A 20,128-nucleotide genomic window follows, 5' to 3' on the forward strand; every position below is an offset into this window, starting at 1 on the left:
TGTTAAGACAGAAAATCTGCAAGAGTGATTGCAGAAATAAAAAAGAAAAGATCTATTTCTCTCCAGTCCAGGCTGTTGACTCTTCCTTAGCTTTTCTCTGGATCTTGCTCAATCAAAAAATACTTTTCTGCAAATAGATTCACTGTCACACTGAAGCACATCTTCTCTTCTCTTCTCTTCTCTTCTCTTCTCTTCTCTTCTCTTCTCTTCTCTTCTCTTCTCTTCTCTTCTCTTCTCTTCTTGTGACACTCCCTCCACAAATCACGACAAATCTGGAGCTTTTTAGCATTTCATGCTCAGCTGATCTGAGTATACTCTCTCTCTCTCTCTCTCTCTCTCTCTCTCTCTCTCTCTCTCTCTCTCTCTCTCTCTCTCTCTCTCTCTCTCAGCTGTCCACATCCCTTCAGTTTTACCCATCACACCCTCTCTGCATCACTCTCTCCTATACTCTCTATACTCTGTACTTCTGTAGCTTGCTTTCTTCTTTCTTTTCTCCCTCTTGGGGGCTCCTACACCGGACCACAACAGGATTTAAATCACCCCAGTTTCCCCCTCCGAGCCTCAACAACAACCTCGGTTGACTTCACTTCCCCAACGACAAAACTAATTGAGCTTAAAATTGAGGACTGAGCAGTTCCACTTGTCTTCAGCCTCTTGGCTCCTGACCTGCCAGCTGCGAACATGCAAGCCACTTTGTACATTTGCAATCAGCACTGGTCCCATTCTCACATGAAGCCTGCGGCAGAGCTGATTTCTGTTTGATGTGGCGGCAGCAGGCATCAGAAAAACTCACAATAAATAAGAAAAACAACAGGACAATTGTTGCTCACTGTAAGGTTGTTTTCTAGAAAATGAAATACGAAAACTGACTTTGTCTCTTTCTATTTTGTCCCCCAGTATCTTCCCCTGTGTGCACATGTGTCAGTGCAAATCCACACAGATATGTGTGTGTGTTTGTCCATCAATGTGTTTAAACTCCACGTTAAAAGCTGTGTATTGATAGTATTAGCTCTGGGTAAGTGCCTTAAGAAGAGTGAATATGTGGCAGAGCAGATACAAATACATCTTGTGCTGCTGAATACTAAAGCACATATACACAGACATACACACACGTGGGCGACTGTGTTAGATACATGCATGCACACACGCAGTTTCATGAAATATTAAGAGACAAATCAACTGAAAGCTATTTCTCTCCATCCTGTCACAGAATGTGTTGCACAGCACTACAAAAGATGGATTTAACGAATTTGGATGAAAAAAAAGACCCTGTGGATGATTAAAAAAGGGTAAAAAAAAATGTCCTATGGATTAAACATTTTTGATGAGCTTTTACTCCACAAACTCTAAGCATAGAGCAGAACAAAATACAGTTTAAAGATGTTTTAGTGAAAGCAAATTAATTCTAATGTTGACTTCAGTGATATCTAAAACCCACTACTACTGCATTTTTTCCTTTAAAGATGATGTAGTAGTCACTCTAGACTTGACAGTGCTGTTATGCATTGGGCAGACTCTGCAGCCTTCAAGACTCTATTATAGAGCAGCTAATGCTTTAAGCTGCCTGAGCATTGTTATGCGTACAAAATCAATTAAGTGACTAAATAGGTCATTTATAGCTCAGCAGTGATCTTACTGTGAGTGTGTGTGTTTGTGTGCGCAGCATCTTTCTGGAGAGTGATATTGAATAGATGTGGGGATAATTTCTCAGACTGTGTTCAGACAGACAAATGCAACAGACAGACAGACAGACAGACAGACAGACAGACAGACAGACAGACAGACAGACAGACGGACAGGTAGATTTCTAGTTTCGATAATATTTAAACTAAAAAGTAAAGAAACTGAAATGAAGTATGGTTGCAAGACTGCATATGAAATTTAAAGTTAAAATAGACATTCTTGCGGTGGGACTCGCAGACCCCTGTCTGTCCTCGAGCGATATTTGAAAAGCATTTCATTAATCCAAACTTACTACCTGTGAGTCACTGTGAGTCAGGTCGCTTGTTTTGGCCCTTGGGTGAGTGGGTATGGGTGTGGGACGCAGGGACGGAGGGAGGGAGGGAGGGAGGCAGGGAGGGGGAAGGCGGGACGTGCAGAAGTTGTCCATGTCGGCTGTGCGCACCGCGAGTCCAACCTCTCCACGCTCCGGAGCGCAAAGGAAAATGTTGCTCTAATTTTAAAGGCTTCACAGACATTTGTCGCAGGTTGCTGACAAGACTTCAATCATCCGCATAATCTTTTACCCGCAGAGAGCATCTTCAAGCGCCGATGTATCGATGAATTTCTCCGGGAAACTGACAAACGTCCTCCTGCTGGTGCTCCTCGCAGCGCAAGGTAAGCGGAGCGATCCACAGCGCGCCCTAGATCGATGCTGAAAAAGTAGGATTATACTCGTTGCTTTAGAATCACCTTATTTATTATACTTGTTTAAATGGTTTCTTGGCTTGGCCGTTACATTACTTTTAAATTATTTGTAGCCACCCCCTCCCCAAGTTACCTCTCCTGTGCGCCTCTGGATGAGAGATCAGCGCAAACAATCCAGCGACTAGAGGCAGGAGGGATAATTCAATCCGGATAAGGCAGACAAACTTCTCCTCTCTACTAGCTGATGATATGAGTGTAAGCGAAACTTGAACATGATGACAAATGCAAAGTACGTTATTGCTGCAGCTGCCAGTTTGTGCAAATATTTTATTTTACATACTTATTCTGTCATTGAAAGCAGGAGCGCGCAACTCGCAGAGAACCAAGCCCCCCCCCCATCACATTTTAATGTGAAATGATGTCCGTCCTATTTTGCGTCCTGTTCCATCAAAAACGCACGCTCCACCTGAGAACATGCTTTTTCACTCGGAGTCCTAGTAATCCAGCAAACCTCACATGCCTGCTAATTATAATATCATATATTTTCTAGAAACTTGTGGAGTGACTGTTATGTGGAAGGGAGCCACCAATGCATGGATGCATAGAAGCAATGTATTTTAATATGCACACGTGGTTCAGTTTTCAATGGAGAACATGATCTGTGATTGTGACATGTCGCATCATAGCTGAAACCTCAGTCCCTGGAGCGACTGTGAAGCAGCCATCTGTGCGCAAAACGAGCCAAACACATGAATGACATACGTTTCTGCGGCAGCTCAATGACTCAATATTCATTTCATCCCTGGATCCTCCCGGTGTGGAGGGCTGTGTGCTCCCTCCACCCACAGAGGTCAGAGGTCAGGGTGAGGTACAAGACAGATGCTCTGTGGAGCGGTAGGGATTCTTGCTCAAGGACATTTCAGCAGGCGGATGTATGGTACTTAAAGGACAGTAAGGATCCAGATGTAGGAAAAGATTTAAGAGCAAGTTATCATAAAAACTCTCATTCCCCTTGTGATTTAATTTAATGTCTGTTTGTGACATTACATCATAGCTCAAGCACTCTGTCAGGTTGTGTTTTGTTTTGCTCTCTGTGGGATCCATTTCTTTCTCTTCTCTTGTTTCCAAACTCACCTCCACACATATTTTCTATTTTCCTCCTTCACCATGTGCTTTAAAGCAGAACATTTTCAAGTGGGGTCCTTGAGTGGCTCCCAGGGGACCCTGAGCAGCACAGAGAAGAGATAAATGCTTTCAAGCAAAACTTTGTGCTGTGTTCACATGTAACTGAATGGTTATTTTAATCCATTTCTCATCCTAATTCACATCCACAAAGAGTACACAAACACACATTTCTTGGGAGAGCGTCTTTACCGATGGGAGCACCAAGCATAATGGGTATCTATCTACGCAGAGGATAAAATAACTTGCTTTAAAGTGGTAGTATAATTTTGGCAGCATCTTTGTTCTAAGTGCTCATTGCTGTTTTTGTGCTTTAACACCTGTCAGTCAAACAGTGTGGGATGTATTGCAATGTCTTTCACTGTGGATTTTCCGTGGCTGAAGTTTGAGTTTCTATACTGCTCTGCAAAGGTAGAGAGCAGCAGCTACAGAACCAGAGAAGTTTAGAAAAAGGGTTTAAAATTTTCAGGCTGACTGGCAAACTGCATAATAGCTCAAACGGTTGTGATGCCTTCTTTACGCCTTTAAGCTCATTATTTTACCCCCTGACAAAAAATCTTCAGCAATGCAAGAAATCTAGCCTACTATCAATTTCATCTGTCTTGATCTTTGAAATTAGTCTGTTAAAGAAAATAAACTGTATTTTGATTATTTACAATCAATAGTTTATCATATCAATAGGAATTAAAAGTATCCATTTCGCTAAGTGTCTGCCTGTTCTTTCAATGTTAACATTTATATTAAATAAGTACATTTATTTAATTAATTTAGTTTAATATTTATTTAAATATGTAGGCTAATTGAAAGGTAGCTTAACTCCAGCAAAATGTATGAATTCCACCAGAGTCAAAAGCTGAAATGGCAGTTAGCCTACTAAGCTAGTTACCGTTAGCAATTGTGCATGACCAATTTTAACTAACAAAGCATTATCAAAATGCCTCATTCAACATATGTGAAAAATAAATGTTATCAAGGTGTCCTCTCATTAAATTCAGATTTTTCTCTCACAGATAACAGCTTGGGAAAAGTCTGGATAAGTAAGTTTAGCTTTAGCTCAAGCTATCTCTAGTGTTCACTAGCTCTGTTGCTTTAGCTGTCCACTTAGCTTTTAAAAGGGCTGACACTTTCAAAATATTCATTTTGGCTGCATTATAATTTCCATATATAAAATGAATGTCAAAGATCTTAACTTGACTTTGAGCAAATATTTTGTAACTACTTTTTGCCATTTTAGGACAAAGACTTCAGGCAAAGACTGAAAGTCTTTTTCGGTTTATCTCACACAAACCAGACAGTGTGCTTTGAACAGAACGTGGGAGGTGTAATTATTCTGACTATAGGTTGAATCACCACCATGTTGTATGATTTTTTAAAGCACAGAGTGCAGCTGTGAGTTTGTCATAAATGTGGTACCCGGGGTCGCCCTGAGGGATCAGCACTAAGTGCCTTCGTACTGTCACGCTCCATTCGCCATGTAAAAGACACTGACTTCACACATCCTGTAACCTGATGCAGACTCAGAGTCGAAGGGAAGGGATGTGTCTCTGTGTGACACGTGGGATGGACTCGCTCACTCTGTCACTCTCCTCAGCTGGAGAGATTTGCCACAGCTGACTGCTGTGTCGCTTTGCCCTTGAACTCGCCGAATTTCAAAAGGAACAAGAAAAAGGAGCCGTGACGGGATGACAATGTCAATCCTCTCACAGCAGAGCAGATTTGGCTGAAGTAAGAGGAAATCTACTCTGTGTCCTTGCTAGTTAGATGTGGTTAACTTTGCCGTTTGGGGGTGAAAAACTCAAGAAAAATGAAAGGATTGTGCCCTCACCTTCCTCTTTCGCCCACTCTGTCCTCCACCTTTCCTCCCTCCTTCCCTCAATCCGTCCTTGGCTGAGTGGGCTTTTGTATGATTCTACACAGGGGCTGTGGATGCAGATAAGTGCCTGAAAAACACACACACATACACACACTCCCAGTGGGGGTCTGATTAGTGGACTACAGAAGGTATTGTCTCCTCACATCCAGGATCAGGTGATTTGTCTCCATAACAGAGGAAGCGCTGATCCTGCAGTCCATGGGATTGGGGTATTTTAGTCTAAAATAGAATCTGGTTGGAGTATCTTGGAGTTCAGGAGTGAGAGATCTGTACAGCATAAGGCTGTTAGTTTGAGTTATGACATTTAAAAAAAAGTCACGGCCTGTGTGATAGATTGTAGTGCACATCAGAATATTTCAGGTTTGAGTGATCAAAATCAGTGACATTGCATGATGCATTACCCCGCAGCATCATGCCCACATCATCTCCTGCAGACACAGCTGAGAGAGATGTCCAGCCATGCCTGCATTATACTCATCTGATCCGCATTATGTTTCAGACTTCACCCTTTGTCTCACTTTACTGTGCATTTTAATAGGCTGCAGCTGCGCGCTGACAGAGTAGAGAGGATGTGCCTTTTCAGACAAGTTCTGACCAAGAGAGCTGCAAGTGCAGGCTGCTAATTACTCAAGAAATACTCAAATGAGGAAAACAACGGATGTCTTAAATCAACGGAGGCCTGATGTGGCCAACAAAAGGCAAAACTCAAATGTTATTTCTTCCACTAGCATTTGAAATGGTTTATATTAAGCCCCTGTAGCCTTTATCTAAGTCTGCTTGTGTGGAGTTGTCTGCTTGCATCTCAGCATCATCAAGCATATTTGCTCCCCTGCCAGACTTAAATGCTCTTCTGAGCTCATAACTACAGAGCAGCTCTCTGGTTTCTCTCCCAGAAGCAATATAGTTGCAGCGTGGATGTGTGTGTTATTGCGCGTGTGGCTTAAGGACTGTGTGGTGGCTTCAGGATCCTCTTAACACGATTGTCATGTGATTATTGCAACCGAACCCCCCGCCCGGTCCCTTGCACACACACGGTGTAACCACCACAGGCAGAGGCAGAGGCCTTATTCCACCCCCCACCCCCCATGGATTGGCTTAAACCATCATACGCCCCTCCAGCCACCATCATACACACATTTTCGCTCTCTCTTTCACACACATATAAATCCTCCTCCAGACAGCCCTGCTGCCTGAGTCCTCTGGGACATCCTGGTGTTCAATGCTGGCGATGAAATGAGTTACGTGTTAGGATGGAGGGAGAGAGGGTGAGAAGTAGAAAGCTAGAGATGAGGTGGAGCAAGAATACAGGAATATTTTGCCATTATTGTTATAATTATTATTATTATTTACTTTTTTCCTCCCTCTTTCTTCCAAATCTGTTGACTGACCTCAGTTTTACTTTGCTTGTGTGTTTTATACCATGTGTCCTCAGTAATTTATGTCTGTCAGGCTGCTTGATGTACAATGCAGGCTATTACAGATTGCAGCCTCACATGCCACAGCATTATTTATTGTGTTGTTTTCACATAAATTAGCCCTTCAAAATATGTCACAGCTTCCCTACCGGCATGTTTGGCAGCAGTTTAGTGTGTCTGATGTCCAGGCTTTAAGCTTCGATGGCTAACAGACATCTTGAACCTTGTGCTTCAGGTGTCGTCTCTCCATCCCACGTCTGTTTTTTTTTAAGATGCCATTTTCAAGAGTGATTGTGGTCTTGATATCTGGGTTGTCTTGCAGTCAACTCATCGATTTCCTTGTTTGGTTTGAACTTCACTGAAATCAGCCCAGCATCATTCATGCCTATCACCAGGTTACGCTCTGTCATGTTGCCCACTTTTCTGGGTGGTGAAGCCCTCAATGATTTCCCTCGCATATACACCACAGGTCTCACTGGCAGTCATCGTCCAGGATCCAAAAACTTCCCAACCTGACCCCAAAACTGACTTCAATGTGCTACCAGATGTTCCTCCTTTTTCAGGGCCGTAGCTTCCTGCTCAGAATCCATCAGTAGCACAACAGTGTAGCAGTACATAAGCCCATCCAGCTATTTTCCATTCACGTTCCCATGTCTGGGTTATGGAAAACAGCATATTTCCTTGAAGAATTTCCTTCCTCTTGATGGATTCTGAGAATTTCTCAGGTCGATGTGGGAAGTGTAGTCTCTTCAGCATGCCTTGCCCCACAGTCTTCCCCAATTGGTAGAACTCCATCGGAAGCTGTTGTGCATCTTTATTGCCATCTTAAGTAACTCCTGTAAGTATTAAAGAGCTGGAGCTTGACATTAAGAAGCTCCTGCTGCCACAGTTCTTTACTTTGCCTTGAATTATAACAAGAGCTATCAAATCATTGTATCATTGTACTGTATCCATTTTCTCATTGCTACTCAGAGCCTCAGGCTGTAGATGAGGGTCAGGCTGAAGATTAACTAGTTAATTTTATTACGTCTCTTTGGCAGCTGCTCATCTTCCCTAAATGAGTCAGAAAGCTACTTTCTAGTCCTTCTCTCTGGTTCCTGGAGAATGGAAACACAGTTCTTTATGTGAAGAGACTGAGTAGTTTATGGCAGCATCACCGAGGAGAATCCTGTTATTTTGCTAAATCTTGAAGCTACATGTAGTTAATCTCATGACACCTGAGTTATCTAAGAGAACACAGTGACAGCTGTGACAGCTTTGAAATGAACATTTTGACATGTCACATTGTTGTGCACAGGTGTAAATAAAGTTAACAATGGCTGAGTTCCATTTAGTTGCTTCGGTTTCAGCATCCTGGTATCATTCATTCAGGTTCACTGTCACACTGTCCTGGCTCAGTAATTAGTAACACCTGTGCTTTTTTTACCGCAACAAGTCAAAATTTCGGCTTTGGAAAGGGGCCTGTTGTGATGAGTGTAGAATTATAGGAAGGACATGTTTTCCCAGTGGCTTCAAATGAGAGGGAAAGATCAAGATTTGCTGTGGACACAGAAGCACAGAGGTTTTCAAAACCTTGACTCCATACTGATTCAGTCAATGCTGCTGGCATGCACGATCAACAGGCCTTTTACAGCCTCACTGCAGGAGAGATACGTAGACATTAGTACTGATTACTCAATTACCTGCAGCTGCGACTGCAGCGCTGTGAAAATCACCACAACCTCCCACTCCAGACAGACACATTTCCCAAACTGTGTTTCTGATAGTCACATCAGAGTGTTGCAGCAGTATGCTTGTACATTTTTAGCTCCTGCTGCAGTAGGCAACCCTGGAAATGTGACAATCAGAAGCTACTTTTATGATTAAACATCTATGGTAATCCCAGATGTTAATGGTCCTAATCAGTCACATGCAAACACATATATGTCATTCAATTCTTCGGCAGACTGTTGATTTTTTTTTCTCCTTCAGAAACTCTAAACCGGAGCCCTCTCACTTTGCTTACCTCCCATATGCAGTACACGTTTGCTTGGTGTGCTACCTGACTGTCTGCTCACTTCATAAATCACTGCTGTGGATAAATTCACTGGATGAGTTCAAATGACATAAACAGTGTCTGACTTTTTTTGTTGTCCTTGTTCCATCTCATTACCTTTTTATGGAAATTTCGTATGCACTTGTGTCGATGAGTGTGTTCACTCTGATCTTGAGGAAGCATTATGCCAGAATCAAACTACACAACATATGTGTTTGTCCGCGTGGTCAGTATGTGATATTAGGAGATTGTAAATTGCTGTGGCTTGGCCGAAAGATATGTGAAACTACATGTTGACGTGATGTTTTGATGCGTCCACTATAATAAGATAAAATAAGCCATTGTTGCATCTGAAGCTCATTTTCTTTCTCAAAACACCCTGTGCCTGTTAAGTAGGGCCGTAGTGAGCTGATGTGTAGCTGGCATTAAAGGCTCCACCTGCTTAAGTGTACATATCATTGGACTGGACTACTTAAATATGTTGCTGCCCCATTAGAACATCTTAACATTTGGAGAAATGTCATCTTTTTTGTCTTAAAGCATATGCAGAGGCCGTTCTCAAAACTCTACCCAGATGAAAGCACGGAAGCAAAGAGCTATTGAATTTCATGCATCAGTGACACAATTCATGTGCTGTTCAGAGTGAGTTAAATCAAAGGTGAGTGGATTTAATCTACATAAATAGGAACACGTGTGTCCACACAGGAATACACACAGTTACATGTATACAAAGACTATATGCGAGCCCTCATACATGGAGACACACATAGGTTAGAATGTGCACCATATGCTTAATGAGATGGTCACAGCACATGCAGTAATCACTGTGGATCCTTTTGTGCGTCATTCAACATGTCACAGTGAGGCCATCAAAAACCCTGGAGAGCAAAGACACGCTATCTAGCTTCTCTGCCTGTTCTTGCTGATACTTTTTCTCCTCCTATCTCTTCTCTCCGCACTTTCTCTCTCTCTCTCTGTCTTTGTATCTCTTTTCAATGCACTCACACACCCAGTCAGCAGTGTATTATTGGAGGGTAATTAGTTCCTTCAATGTCCACCACTCACTGGGAGTGAGTGGTGGCTCATCCTGTTAAGCACATGCCTGATCAAAGAGCCTCCCACAGGCCACTCTATTGCAGCTTCAGGCTCCTGGAGCCGCAAGACGCGGAGACACACTCACTGTTTGGCTTGCTAATTCTAAATCAATGCAGCTATTTAAGGGTGAAATGCGTGACCGCTTGAGTTGGCTTCATCCGCGTCAGAACAAAGCCTCATCACTTTGTTACCGTATCACAAAGACGAGGAGGAAAGAACATGCGTCTGGTAAAATGAAACATGACTGTCAAGCTGATTTCATGTAATTTTCATCATCAGAGGCAACACAACAATTTTCTTCTTAAGCTTGAGACAAGTGAAACGATACAGCAAGAGACACATTTGGTTGGTAATGACTTCTGGAGCAAGTTTTTGACAATCCTAATTCTACATTTTAGCCACACTAGCAGCTTGGCTTTAGAGATAGCAAGCGGGAGAGTTCACCACCGCCTAGATTGAAATATTTAGACGACTACGGGATGGATTGTTATGAAATTTTGCACAGCCAGTCGTGGTATGGAAACTATACATACTGGAAAACACTTGAACACAGGATGAGCTAGAAGTCAAGCTAGCCAGGGCACACCAGCTAGCTCTGACCACCAACTTCAGGACAGCCCTCACAAGGGAAAGCTACACCACAACTAACTGTTACTTCATCTATACTGACTGGGAGCAGAGTTTTTACAGGGAAAATCTGTTGAGGTGTGACATTCGGATATCTGCTGAAAATAATTCCAGAGTTAGATGTGAAAATATTCCAGCTTTACATGGGTTAAAGGGTTTATTTCCACAAAGCCTGAGTTGGTTGTGACTGTTGGAACAGTGGAAAGACGAACCAAGAAGGTTTTGGTGAGTTGTGTTTGACAGAGGTTTTTTTCACAATGATAAAATTATTGTTACTGCAAATGGAGTCTGGTGGTTTGGTGAGAGTGATATAGTGACTGTCTCTAGTTACAATACAAAGACTTTAACAGTCTCTCTGTAGGAATCCTTTCCACGACATTGTCAGACACAGAATAACAATCTGAGTCTGTCTATGGCAAAAACAGCTTTAAGTGGACGGACATCTATGCTCTGCAAATTGGAGTACATTGCAGCTCGTTTCACGGCTGCTGGCCACTTTGACACAAAAAACATGTTGAAATAAGGTCTACAAATGTAGATAATATTTGACCGAAATTTCTCCCAGACAAGGTCCCAGTTAAGGTTTGACTGGCGCTTAATTATGTTACCTTGTCACACGATCTTCTTCTGCAATGGCATAATCGCACCTGAATGAAGAACCTAATGAAAATATAATTCCACAGCTGGATCAACTGGAATTACATGTCTAGATTACACATGTGGACATCTGGATTTTAACCTGATCTGTGCCAGAAGGATTATACATTTGCTTAAAGGGAGATAGATTCTTGATCTCTCTGTGAATTTAGTTTTTTCCCTCACTCTCTGTTATTTTCATATGCGCAGTCATAAATGCTCTCTCTGCCACACAGATGAAGTTATGAAGTTAAATACCGCTGAGTGTGGTGAGCAGTAAGAGCAGTGTGCAGAATCATCTGAGGTGGAAGGGCAAAGGCCATAATTAACTTCTTTTAAATTAAGGCTACTTAAGATCTCCAGTGGCAGAATGGGGAATTAGAGGAGTGACAACAGAGGAAAAAAATATTGGCTTCTTTATTTTTTGTCACAGCGAACAAAAGGTCCAGTTAATTGACTGATTATAATTGCCCTGGTTTCCCCTCGCCCAATTAGAGGCTTAAACAAGGTTCTTGCAGTACAGCGAATCAGGGAGCAGCGGGCAGTTTTCAAGGCAGGTACCAAGAGCTGAAATCACACAAGCGTCTCAGGAGAGAAGCCTTTTCATTAAGCTTTAAGACTCAACTTGTCTCTGCCAGTGACCTCAGAAAACTTCTTGAGAGTTTTGAAGTCGCTATAGAATAATGCAGCTTCTTACCCAGAGAGCACTGGAAGTAGAACTGACGGGTTTTCATTTATTTTAAGTTTAGTTAATTGCTGGCTGTTGAAATGAGACAGACAACTTCACCAAAAAAGCAGGGCAAATGCTTGAGGGAATAAATATGATGTGGACCTGATTTTCATCTACCTTGTTGAATAGTTTATGCTTCCACTGGTCCAAACGCTGTGATGCGCGCTCTATCTGAACGTGAAATTCATCATCATGAATTTAGGTGAGGGAGTAATGAAGATTTAAACTCAATTGTACATATACAGGGATAGATTAAATAATGGCGTATTGTTCTTTTTGTTGCAGCTTTCTGTTTGTGCACCAGATGTTGTGATTATGTAAGTGTTTTTGATTTTTACTCGGTAAGCTGAGTCCACCCATGAACTGTGCTCGTCGCCTGTGAGGAGAAATTAAAACTGTTGTTAGAACCTGTAAATGTAAAAACTCTTCTAAAGTGTGTTTCTGCATTATCATTGTTAAACTCCAACATGCTTCAGATTTAGATAGCCCCAAAAATAAACTAACAAAGGATAAACTTCAGTAACATTATTATTTCCCTGGCCATGGCAGGTCCGATTTTGTCAACATGAGCAAATGAACAGTGCGAAGTCTCCCAAAATGAGAAACCAGACAGACTGCCTCTGAGATGTCTGCAAGATATTCATCTGCAGCATGTCTATTCCCACTGGCAATAAATAGACAAACTGCTTTATGACTTTACTGTCCGGACAGTGAATATGAAATATTTGTTTCAGCATATACGCAGGCTCTTAAAGAAATGTTTTATGAAAGTGCAATCCTGACTGAAAGAGTCTTTTTCTTCAAGGTATGTGAATGTGTGGTGTAGTGCCTCATGGCAGGGGCAGACATGTTAGGATCTGCTAACTTGTCTGGTCCAGTGTTTTCTTTTTCCCTTTTCCCCTAGTGTTATTTGTCAGTCTGTCTGTTCCCCTGTCTGTTTAAGCTGGGTGTGTCCTTGCACTCAGCCGGCTCCGCCTAACCAGCAGCACACCTGGGGTGCATCAGTCTAATTAGGGCTGAGTATTTAAGGAAGGCTCTCAGCTCTACCTGTTGCCAAATTATCCTGATCTCTTTCAGTTTCATGTTTATGGCCTTCTGCCTTTTTTGTGAGTCTGCATAGGTGGGTTCACTTCCTAGTTTTTGCTCAGTTTCAGTATGAATACATGACATACAATTATTATGATAATAATATCATACAAGGTAATGAAGCGTAATTTAATAAAAAAGGTATTCATAGTCCGGTTGTGAACCAGTTTTCAATGCCTCTGGTTTGGACAGGGTTAACTGATAGAAAGTGTCCTATTAAAGGACCATGTTTTATTTAGTTGTTGTCAAGGAAACAAACCTTTTCAGTGAGTGTGGCTATTTGTGTGTATGTGGGTTGTGCCCTATTTGCCCTTTTGGTGAAGCACATGCTCCTCCATCTCTGAAACGGTTCATGCGTTTCTGTAAGTGCAAGTCTGATGGTTTGGGACTGTGTTGAATAACGTGTGCGTCACTTCTCAGATTGAAAGCTATGGTGGAAGAGGCTGGCCTCTAAAACCTATATTTTTTCATTTTCTGCTCTTTGCGTCAATGTTTGTGTCTGAACAGGATGAATCCGTCCGTTCAAAATCCAAGGACATATGGTCTGTGTCAGTTTTGCTACCAAGAAGAAAAAGGGCGACAAAGAAAAGAGAGAAACATAACAAAGGAAAGATAAGATCAAGAGGCTGGGATGAAGATACAGAGGACCTTAAAAGAAGAGAGATTGTGTACATTTTCATGTCATTTTGTGGTAAAGAGGATTTGCTTTTTGAGGTTGTGCTGGTGGTGTGAGTGTGAGTGCATGCTGTCTGAAGTAAGGCAACATTTTCTGCTTGGACAGGCATGGGTCCAAAGCGCCAGTGTTACTAGTGGCAGTTTTACACAATATGACCTTCAGTCCAGCCTCACACGGTCTGCACACACAAACACTTCTTCAGACACACTCTGGACAACAGCACGCCATTCTCTTTTTTTTTGCTTCTAGCGCCTCGTGTTTTGAGGTTTCCTAAAAGCTTGCAGGCTTTTCCTTCCCTTTGTAAACAAGCAGTTGAAATGCCTTTCAAAACTCAGTTCAATCTCTCGCCAGCCTTCACTCCATCCACAGCAACAGTTCAGGGTCATTTCATCTAATTCAAACTAAAACATTTTCCATTTTCCCCACTTGAAATTTAGACATGCATGTTTGGCTTTATTTGCCCAAGATATCCACTGCACACCTCAGGCACAAAGGATGTGAATTTAGTTTGTGGTGATCAATCAAGGAAGTGGCAGAAGTAAATACCTCAAACCCACAGGAAATAAAATAAAACTATCTGCATGAATAGATAGACTGAGGAGAGAGTGATGACCTAATCCTGCATTACTGATTGTTATATCTGTGATTTTAATAATGACACACAATCAACAGATATAACCAAAATCATCTCTGAATCTTGGGAAGATTTCTTTTGGAAGACACAAATCTTAAATGATTTTTTTCAGTGGCTGACCTCTCAGTAATACTGAAAGTTATACAAATTTATCTGCAGTTATTGTCTGTGGCACATAAGGTCATTTATTACTGAAGAACTAAACTATTCTTCTTCTTCTTCTTCTTCTTCTTCTTCTTCTTCTTCTTCTTCTTCTTCTTCTTCTTCTTCTTCTTCTTCGTTTCTTTAGGCTGTTTTTCATCCAAGGGGGAGGACAGATTATTCCGGAGGTTGTTCAGGAGGTACAACCAGTTCATCCGACCGGTGGAAAATGTTTCTGATCCAGTCACAGTGGAGTTTGAGGTCTCCATATCTCAGCTGGTCAAAGTGGTAAGAGCAGAGATATGATAATTGTCTCCAAACAAAGAAATCATACTTTTAATTAAATCATTCATCAAAGTTTCTCATCAAAGTTGACTGATTTGCCCTTTTTATCCTCACAGGATGAGGTGAATCAGATTATGGAAACCAATCTGTGGCTGAGACACGTGAGTGCCATTTATCTTGAATATGATGCTGTTAGTGATGCCACATTATTTGTACTCAGTGAATGAATTAAGTTTTGTCTGTCCTTTAGGTCTGGAATGACTACAAACTCAAATGGGCCCCTGTTGAGTATGATGGCATTGAGTTCATCCGAGTTCCATCCAATAAAATTTGGAGGCCAGACATTGTTTTGTACAACAAGTACGTTTGAGTGCACAGATGATAAAGATGACTGTTGCATATTTCTATAAGATCACTTATGTTATAGCTGCCCATCAGATGACTTTAATAAGTCATTTGGCAGTCATACCATGATGTGGTCAGTCAGCCCTCAAGCGGCTACATGCTAATGTTATTTATTTATGCTGTCCATCTGCTGACCTTTCGAGTTAAATGTTGTAATGGCCTTTAAGTGAAATGACATTTACATCTCCTTGAAAATACTCCCTCGCAGTGCTGTAGGTGACTTCCTTGTGGAAGACAAGACCAAGGCTCTGCTGAAGTTTGATGGCACCATTACCTGGGTTCCTCCGGCTATTTTCAAGTCCTCCTGCCCCATGGACATCACTTACTTCCCCTTTGACTACCAGAACTGCTCCATGAAGTTTGGCTCCTGGACCTACGACAAGGCCAAGATCGACCTTGTGCTCATTGGCTCAAAGGTCAGAGGGAGTCTGGGTCACAGGGGAGAGATCCTGGTTGTCTAGCAGTTGTGAAATTTTATTCCTCATGTCATATTTACAACACTAATCACGACTCTTCCTCAAAATAACTTCCATTCACTTCATGTTTGTGTTTCATTAGGTGAACCTGAAAGACTTCTGGGAAAGCGGAGAGTGGGAGATCATCGACGCACCCGGATACAAGCATGACATCAAGTACAACTGCTGTGAGGAGATCTACCCGGACATCACCTACTCCTTCTACATCCGCCGCCTGCCTCTCTTCTACACCATCAACCTCATCATCCCCTGCCTCCTCATCTCCTTCCTCACAGTGCTGGTCTTCTACCTCCCGTCCGACTGTGGCGAGAAGGTCACCCTGTGTATCTCCGTCCTCCTCTCCCTCACTGTGTTCCTGCTGGTCATCACCGAGACCATCCCTTCGACATCGCTCGTCATCCCTCTGATCGGCGAGTACCTCCTCTTCACCATGATTTTTGTCACGCTCAGCATCGTCATCACTGTGTTTGTGCTAAATGTCCACTACCGCACCCCGATGACTCACACCATGCCGGAGTGGGTGCGGGCTGTGTTCCTCGGGGTGCTGCCCAGGGTGATGCTGATGAGGAGGCCGATCGACCAGGGCTGCTCCTCCCCAGCTAGTATTACAGGAGGGACGGGTGGAGGAGGAGGAAAAGGGAGTGGTGGAGGAAACAAGAAGAGAAAGAACAGCATAGGAGGAGGAAGTGGCACAGGGAGTGTAAGTGTTGGGGGTATAACTGGGGGTGTAGCGTGTCCACCGCTGGATGGTGGTGCTGGAGGAGGAGGGGCCGCCTCAGCTGGCGGCTCCATGAACTGTGTGGAGTATGGCGAGATGAACCGTGACATGAACCGAGATATGAACAGAAGGTGCCCCTACAGAGGCAAGGAGGTACCTACTCCTGTCCCTCCCCCAATGGTACCACCTCCTCCTCCCCAGGCACCCCAGACCCAGGGGCCCCAGGAGTCAGAGCTGCCCAAGCTGCCGAGGCCCCTGAATGCCCCTTCGCCTGTCAATGCTGTCGTTGCCTTCTCCGTGGTGTCGCCAGAGATCAAGCAGGCCATAGAGAGCGTGAAGTACATCGCAGAGAACATGAGGACGCGCAACAAAGCCAAAGAGGTACAAAACGTTGTTTGTGAAGCTGAAAGGATGATTTTGATTATTCAATTGACACAAAATTAATCTGCAGCTATACAGATAATCAACTAATCATGGCTCCTTAGATTTTTTTTGTTTTTCGTACGTGGTAGTAAACTGAATACCTTTCAGTTTGGACCAAATGAGCTATTTGGTTTTAAGGAAGTGGTAATTTTCTGCTATTTTAAAGACAACTTAGGGCACCAGGAGACATGGAGACTAAAAAATCAGCAGATGTATAGATAATAGAAACAATTGTTCGTTACAGCCGTACTGTTTTGTAATCTGCAAAAAGATGAGGAAGATCTGCTGTTGTGCTGTCTCAAAGTTATCCCTAGAGATACAGATGTGCTCTTATGGTCGTCCATTTATTTTGGGAAGTGCAGCATCTTCTCATTTGAGTTTAGGTATCTCTCAGCATAGAGTCTAATAACACTGTAACCACAATTTAGCTTCGTACTGAAAATCCCCAAGTGTGCACTGACGAAAGTCCCGTCTTCTTCCTCTTATTGAAGTCTGCATAGTGAAACACACAAGTTCCTCTTGTTTTAAATTGAAATATTCTTTATAAAGCAACATTTTCTTGTATCAGGAGGCGTTGTTTGGATAGAGATCTGCCTCACGCTGCACTGTTGGAAGATATTATCAAGTGTTCGTAGATAAAGTGAAACTGTGTTGAAAACTATAATAATGTTCCTGGAATAGAATTGTTATATTTTAATGAATAGGATCCTTAAAATCCCTTTCTTTTTGTAAAAAAAAAAAAAAAATTTAATCCAGGCCAAAAGGGACATAAATACACACAATTGTAGCAGGAAAACTGAATGAATTTATTCACAGAAGTAATAAAAAATACTGACTAATTATGTGAAATGAGTTTGTGAGTTGGAGTGTGATTATGTGGTGGTGTATGGGGTAAATTAAAGATATTCAAAATAAACAAAAGAAAAGGACGCTGTAATACAGAGCCACAAAAGGTCTGAGGAAAAAAGTGCATGCACTAATACACACTCCTGAAATGACCTCCAGGCCATGGCAGAGCTGGAGGGCCATCACAGGCTTACTGAACCTGGTCCTAATGCTAATCAAGAACCCAAAAGCAGTCCTAACCCTAAAATAAACACAGAGCAAGAAAGCTGTACTGTATGTGTGTTATCTCTGCAGTGTGTGATTTTCTACCTAGCTTAGTAAACGGTGTGGAAACCATTTACTTGAGGCTATAAAGGGAGCGTAAAGCTGCTTGTTTGTTGCAGATGGAGGGCTTTGTGTACGCCTCCTGCACGCTCTGGATCGCCCTGATATGTTTGTTGCTTCGGCTCCATCTTTTCTTAGCAGAGCTGAGATCTTTCTTTGATGCATGCAGAATAGCCACACTGCCTCTTCTATAGGTACACAATGGCATTATGGCCATTGCAGCCATGATCCTATTGTCCACACCTGACTGATCAAGGAATCATACTATGCCCATGCCCACACACACACACACACACACACACACACACACACACACACACACACACACACACACACACACACACACACACACACACACACACACACACACACACATACTATACAACCTACTCCAGCAATAGTCAGTAAACACTGGTTTTCTAAGCCTCTCTTATGCAGAAACACACAAACTCAGATAAACACACACTCGCCTTATAGCCATTCAGCTCTAGTGATGACACAGTGACATTGAGTGAATGTGGCGGTTTGTGCCATTGCTGGAAATTTCACAATTACCATTAAGCAAAGGTCGTGGGGAGTATTTTAGGGAGCAAACGGGAGAGTACAGTGCTGTTCCACATGAATGCATGTTGCATTTATTATGATAGTTCGTATTTTTTGTAAAAATTAAATTAAATTAAAAAGAGACACAAGAGAATTAAATTCCCTTCTTTTCTGCAGGTGGAGGATGACTGGAAGTACGTCGCCATGGTCATCGACAGGATCTTCCTGTGGGTTTTTGTGACAGTGTGTGTGCTGGGAACACTGGGACTCTTCCTACAGCCTCTCATCAGCTTCTTCAAATGAGACGCTTGTCTTTGTCCTGTCTGTCTCTCTCTCTCTCTCTCTCTCTCTCTTTGTCTACTTTTGTCTGTCTTCGTACCCCTCTTGAATTACTGTGGGAATCATCCCTCCTGCAGCTCTTTCACATCAACCACTGGGCTGTCTTCTCTCTCCTTTCTGGCTTTTTGTCTCCTCTTTCTGTCTCTTGTCTTCTCTGGGACTCCATCAGCAGCCATCACTTCTGGCCCTCAGCTGTCTCTTTCCCCACATGACTTACCCTGATTTCCCCATTTCTCCTTTGCCTTGCCCTGTCAATGTGCACGCAATCCAGTCTCCTCCTCCCTTGTACTGCTTTTTTTTGACACGATTATCACATCTGCTCTCCTTTCTTTTCCATTTTTTAATTTTTTTCCTCTCCTGTGCCATGTTTTGACCTGCCACTGCTGTACATCTTATCTCCTCACGGCCATCCTCTGTCTGTCACCGTGTTCATTCATCTCTGCATTTCCATTGTGCGTCTTACTGAAAATGTCCTTGTTATTGTATAGTCTAATACAATGTTTAACATTGTCAGGTAATGATTTAAGTAATTATTATCATAATTGCTGTAGAAGTACCTCTTAAGATAAAAATCACAGGGAAAGAAGAACCTGAATACCTTCATGTATTTTGCATTTAGCACTTTGTCATGTAAGCCAGTGCAATACACCAAGACAATACACTTCTGAAAAATGTGGCACAGCCTGTAATTCTTAAGTTAAAGACTGGTAATGATGCATATGATGTTGTGATGTGAAGGTCTGTTGATGGCTGCCACTTTTGCTTCAGGATGTTCTTTCTGTTGTCAATCTTCTGTGTTTCCCCGTACATATGTTTGTAAAATACAATACAAATGAGTTCTGCATGGCTCCTGAGAAGGACACTGGATATGGCTGTACACACATAATGTGCTTTCCACATGTGTTCACACAACAAGTATAATTATGCATCGCACAGGAATTTATTACTTCACCGCAGATTTACAATGTATAGAAACACCTTGAATTGCACAATGTAGATTAAACTTGTAAAAAGTCTTAAAAAGGCCAAACTGTCTCAAGTCATTTCTAATAATAAAGAAGGTCCAGGATGCAAACTCTGTGAGGAGTTTGCAGCTTCTACCTGTACCTGTGAGGGTTTCCTCTGATGCTCCAGTTTCCTAACTGATAACCTAGATGTACCCTGCCTCTTGCTGCAATTGACTGCATCACCCCTGTAACAGGGTGAGAGAAAGTGGATGGATAGATGAGTGGATATAGAAATTTGATTAAATGTATAGAACACATCCTTTGA

General features: G+C 42.3%; 1 protein-coding gene across 1 annotated transcript; it reads left to right on the plus strand.

Annotated features, from left to right (window-relative positions):
- The first annotated feature begins 2,098 nt into the window (after positions 1–2,098).
- LOC139331375 (neuronal acetylcholine receptor subunit alpha-3-like) lies at positions 2,099–19,883 on the plus strand. The gene is made up of 7 exons (XM_070962819.1): positions 2,099–2,337; positions 14,646–14,785; positions 14,899–14,943; positions 15,033–15,142; positions 15,396–15,603; positions 15,746–16,762; positions 18,695–19,883. The coding sequence occupies exons 1-7, from the start codon at positions 2,280–2,282 to the stop codon at positions 18,818–18,820; spliced, it is 1,704 nt and encodes a 567-aa protein (XP_070818920.1). The 5' UTR covers positions 2,099–2,279; the 3' UTR covers positions 18,821–19,883.
- The last annotated feature ends 245 nt before the right edge of the window (positions 19,884–20,128 follow it).

This window comes from Chaetodon trifascialis, chromosome 5 (genome assembly GCF_039877785.1).
Source record: "Chaetodon trifascialis isolate fChaTrf1 chromosome 5, fChaTrf1.hap1, whole genome shotgun sequence".
Classification (NCBI taxonomy): domain Eukaryota; kingdom Metazoa; phylum Chordata; class Actinopteri; order Chaetodontiformes; family Chaetodontidae; genus Chaetodon; species Chaetodon trifascialis.

What these genes read in the sequence shown, in the direction of transcription:
- LOC139331375 (XM_070962819.1), top strand. Translation starts at nt 2,280, where the DNA reads ATGAATTTCTCCGGGAAACTGACAAACGTCCTCCTGCTGGTGCTCCTC. An exon ending in GGTGCTCCTCGCAGCGCAAG is followed by an intron (nt 2,338 to 14,645) that starts GTAAGCGGAGCG and finishes TCGTTTCTTTAG; the next exon opens with GCTGTTTTTCATCCAAGGGG. An exon ending in CGCGCAACAAAGCCAAAGAG is followed by an intron (nt 16,763 to 18,694) that starts GTACAAAACGTT and finishes TCTTTTCTGCAG; the next exon opens with GTGGAGGATGACTGGAAGTA.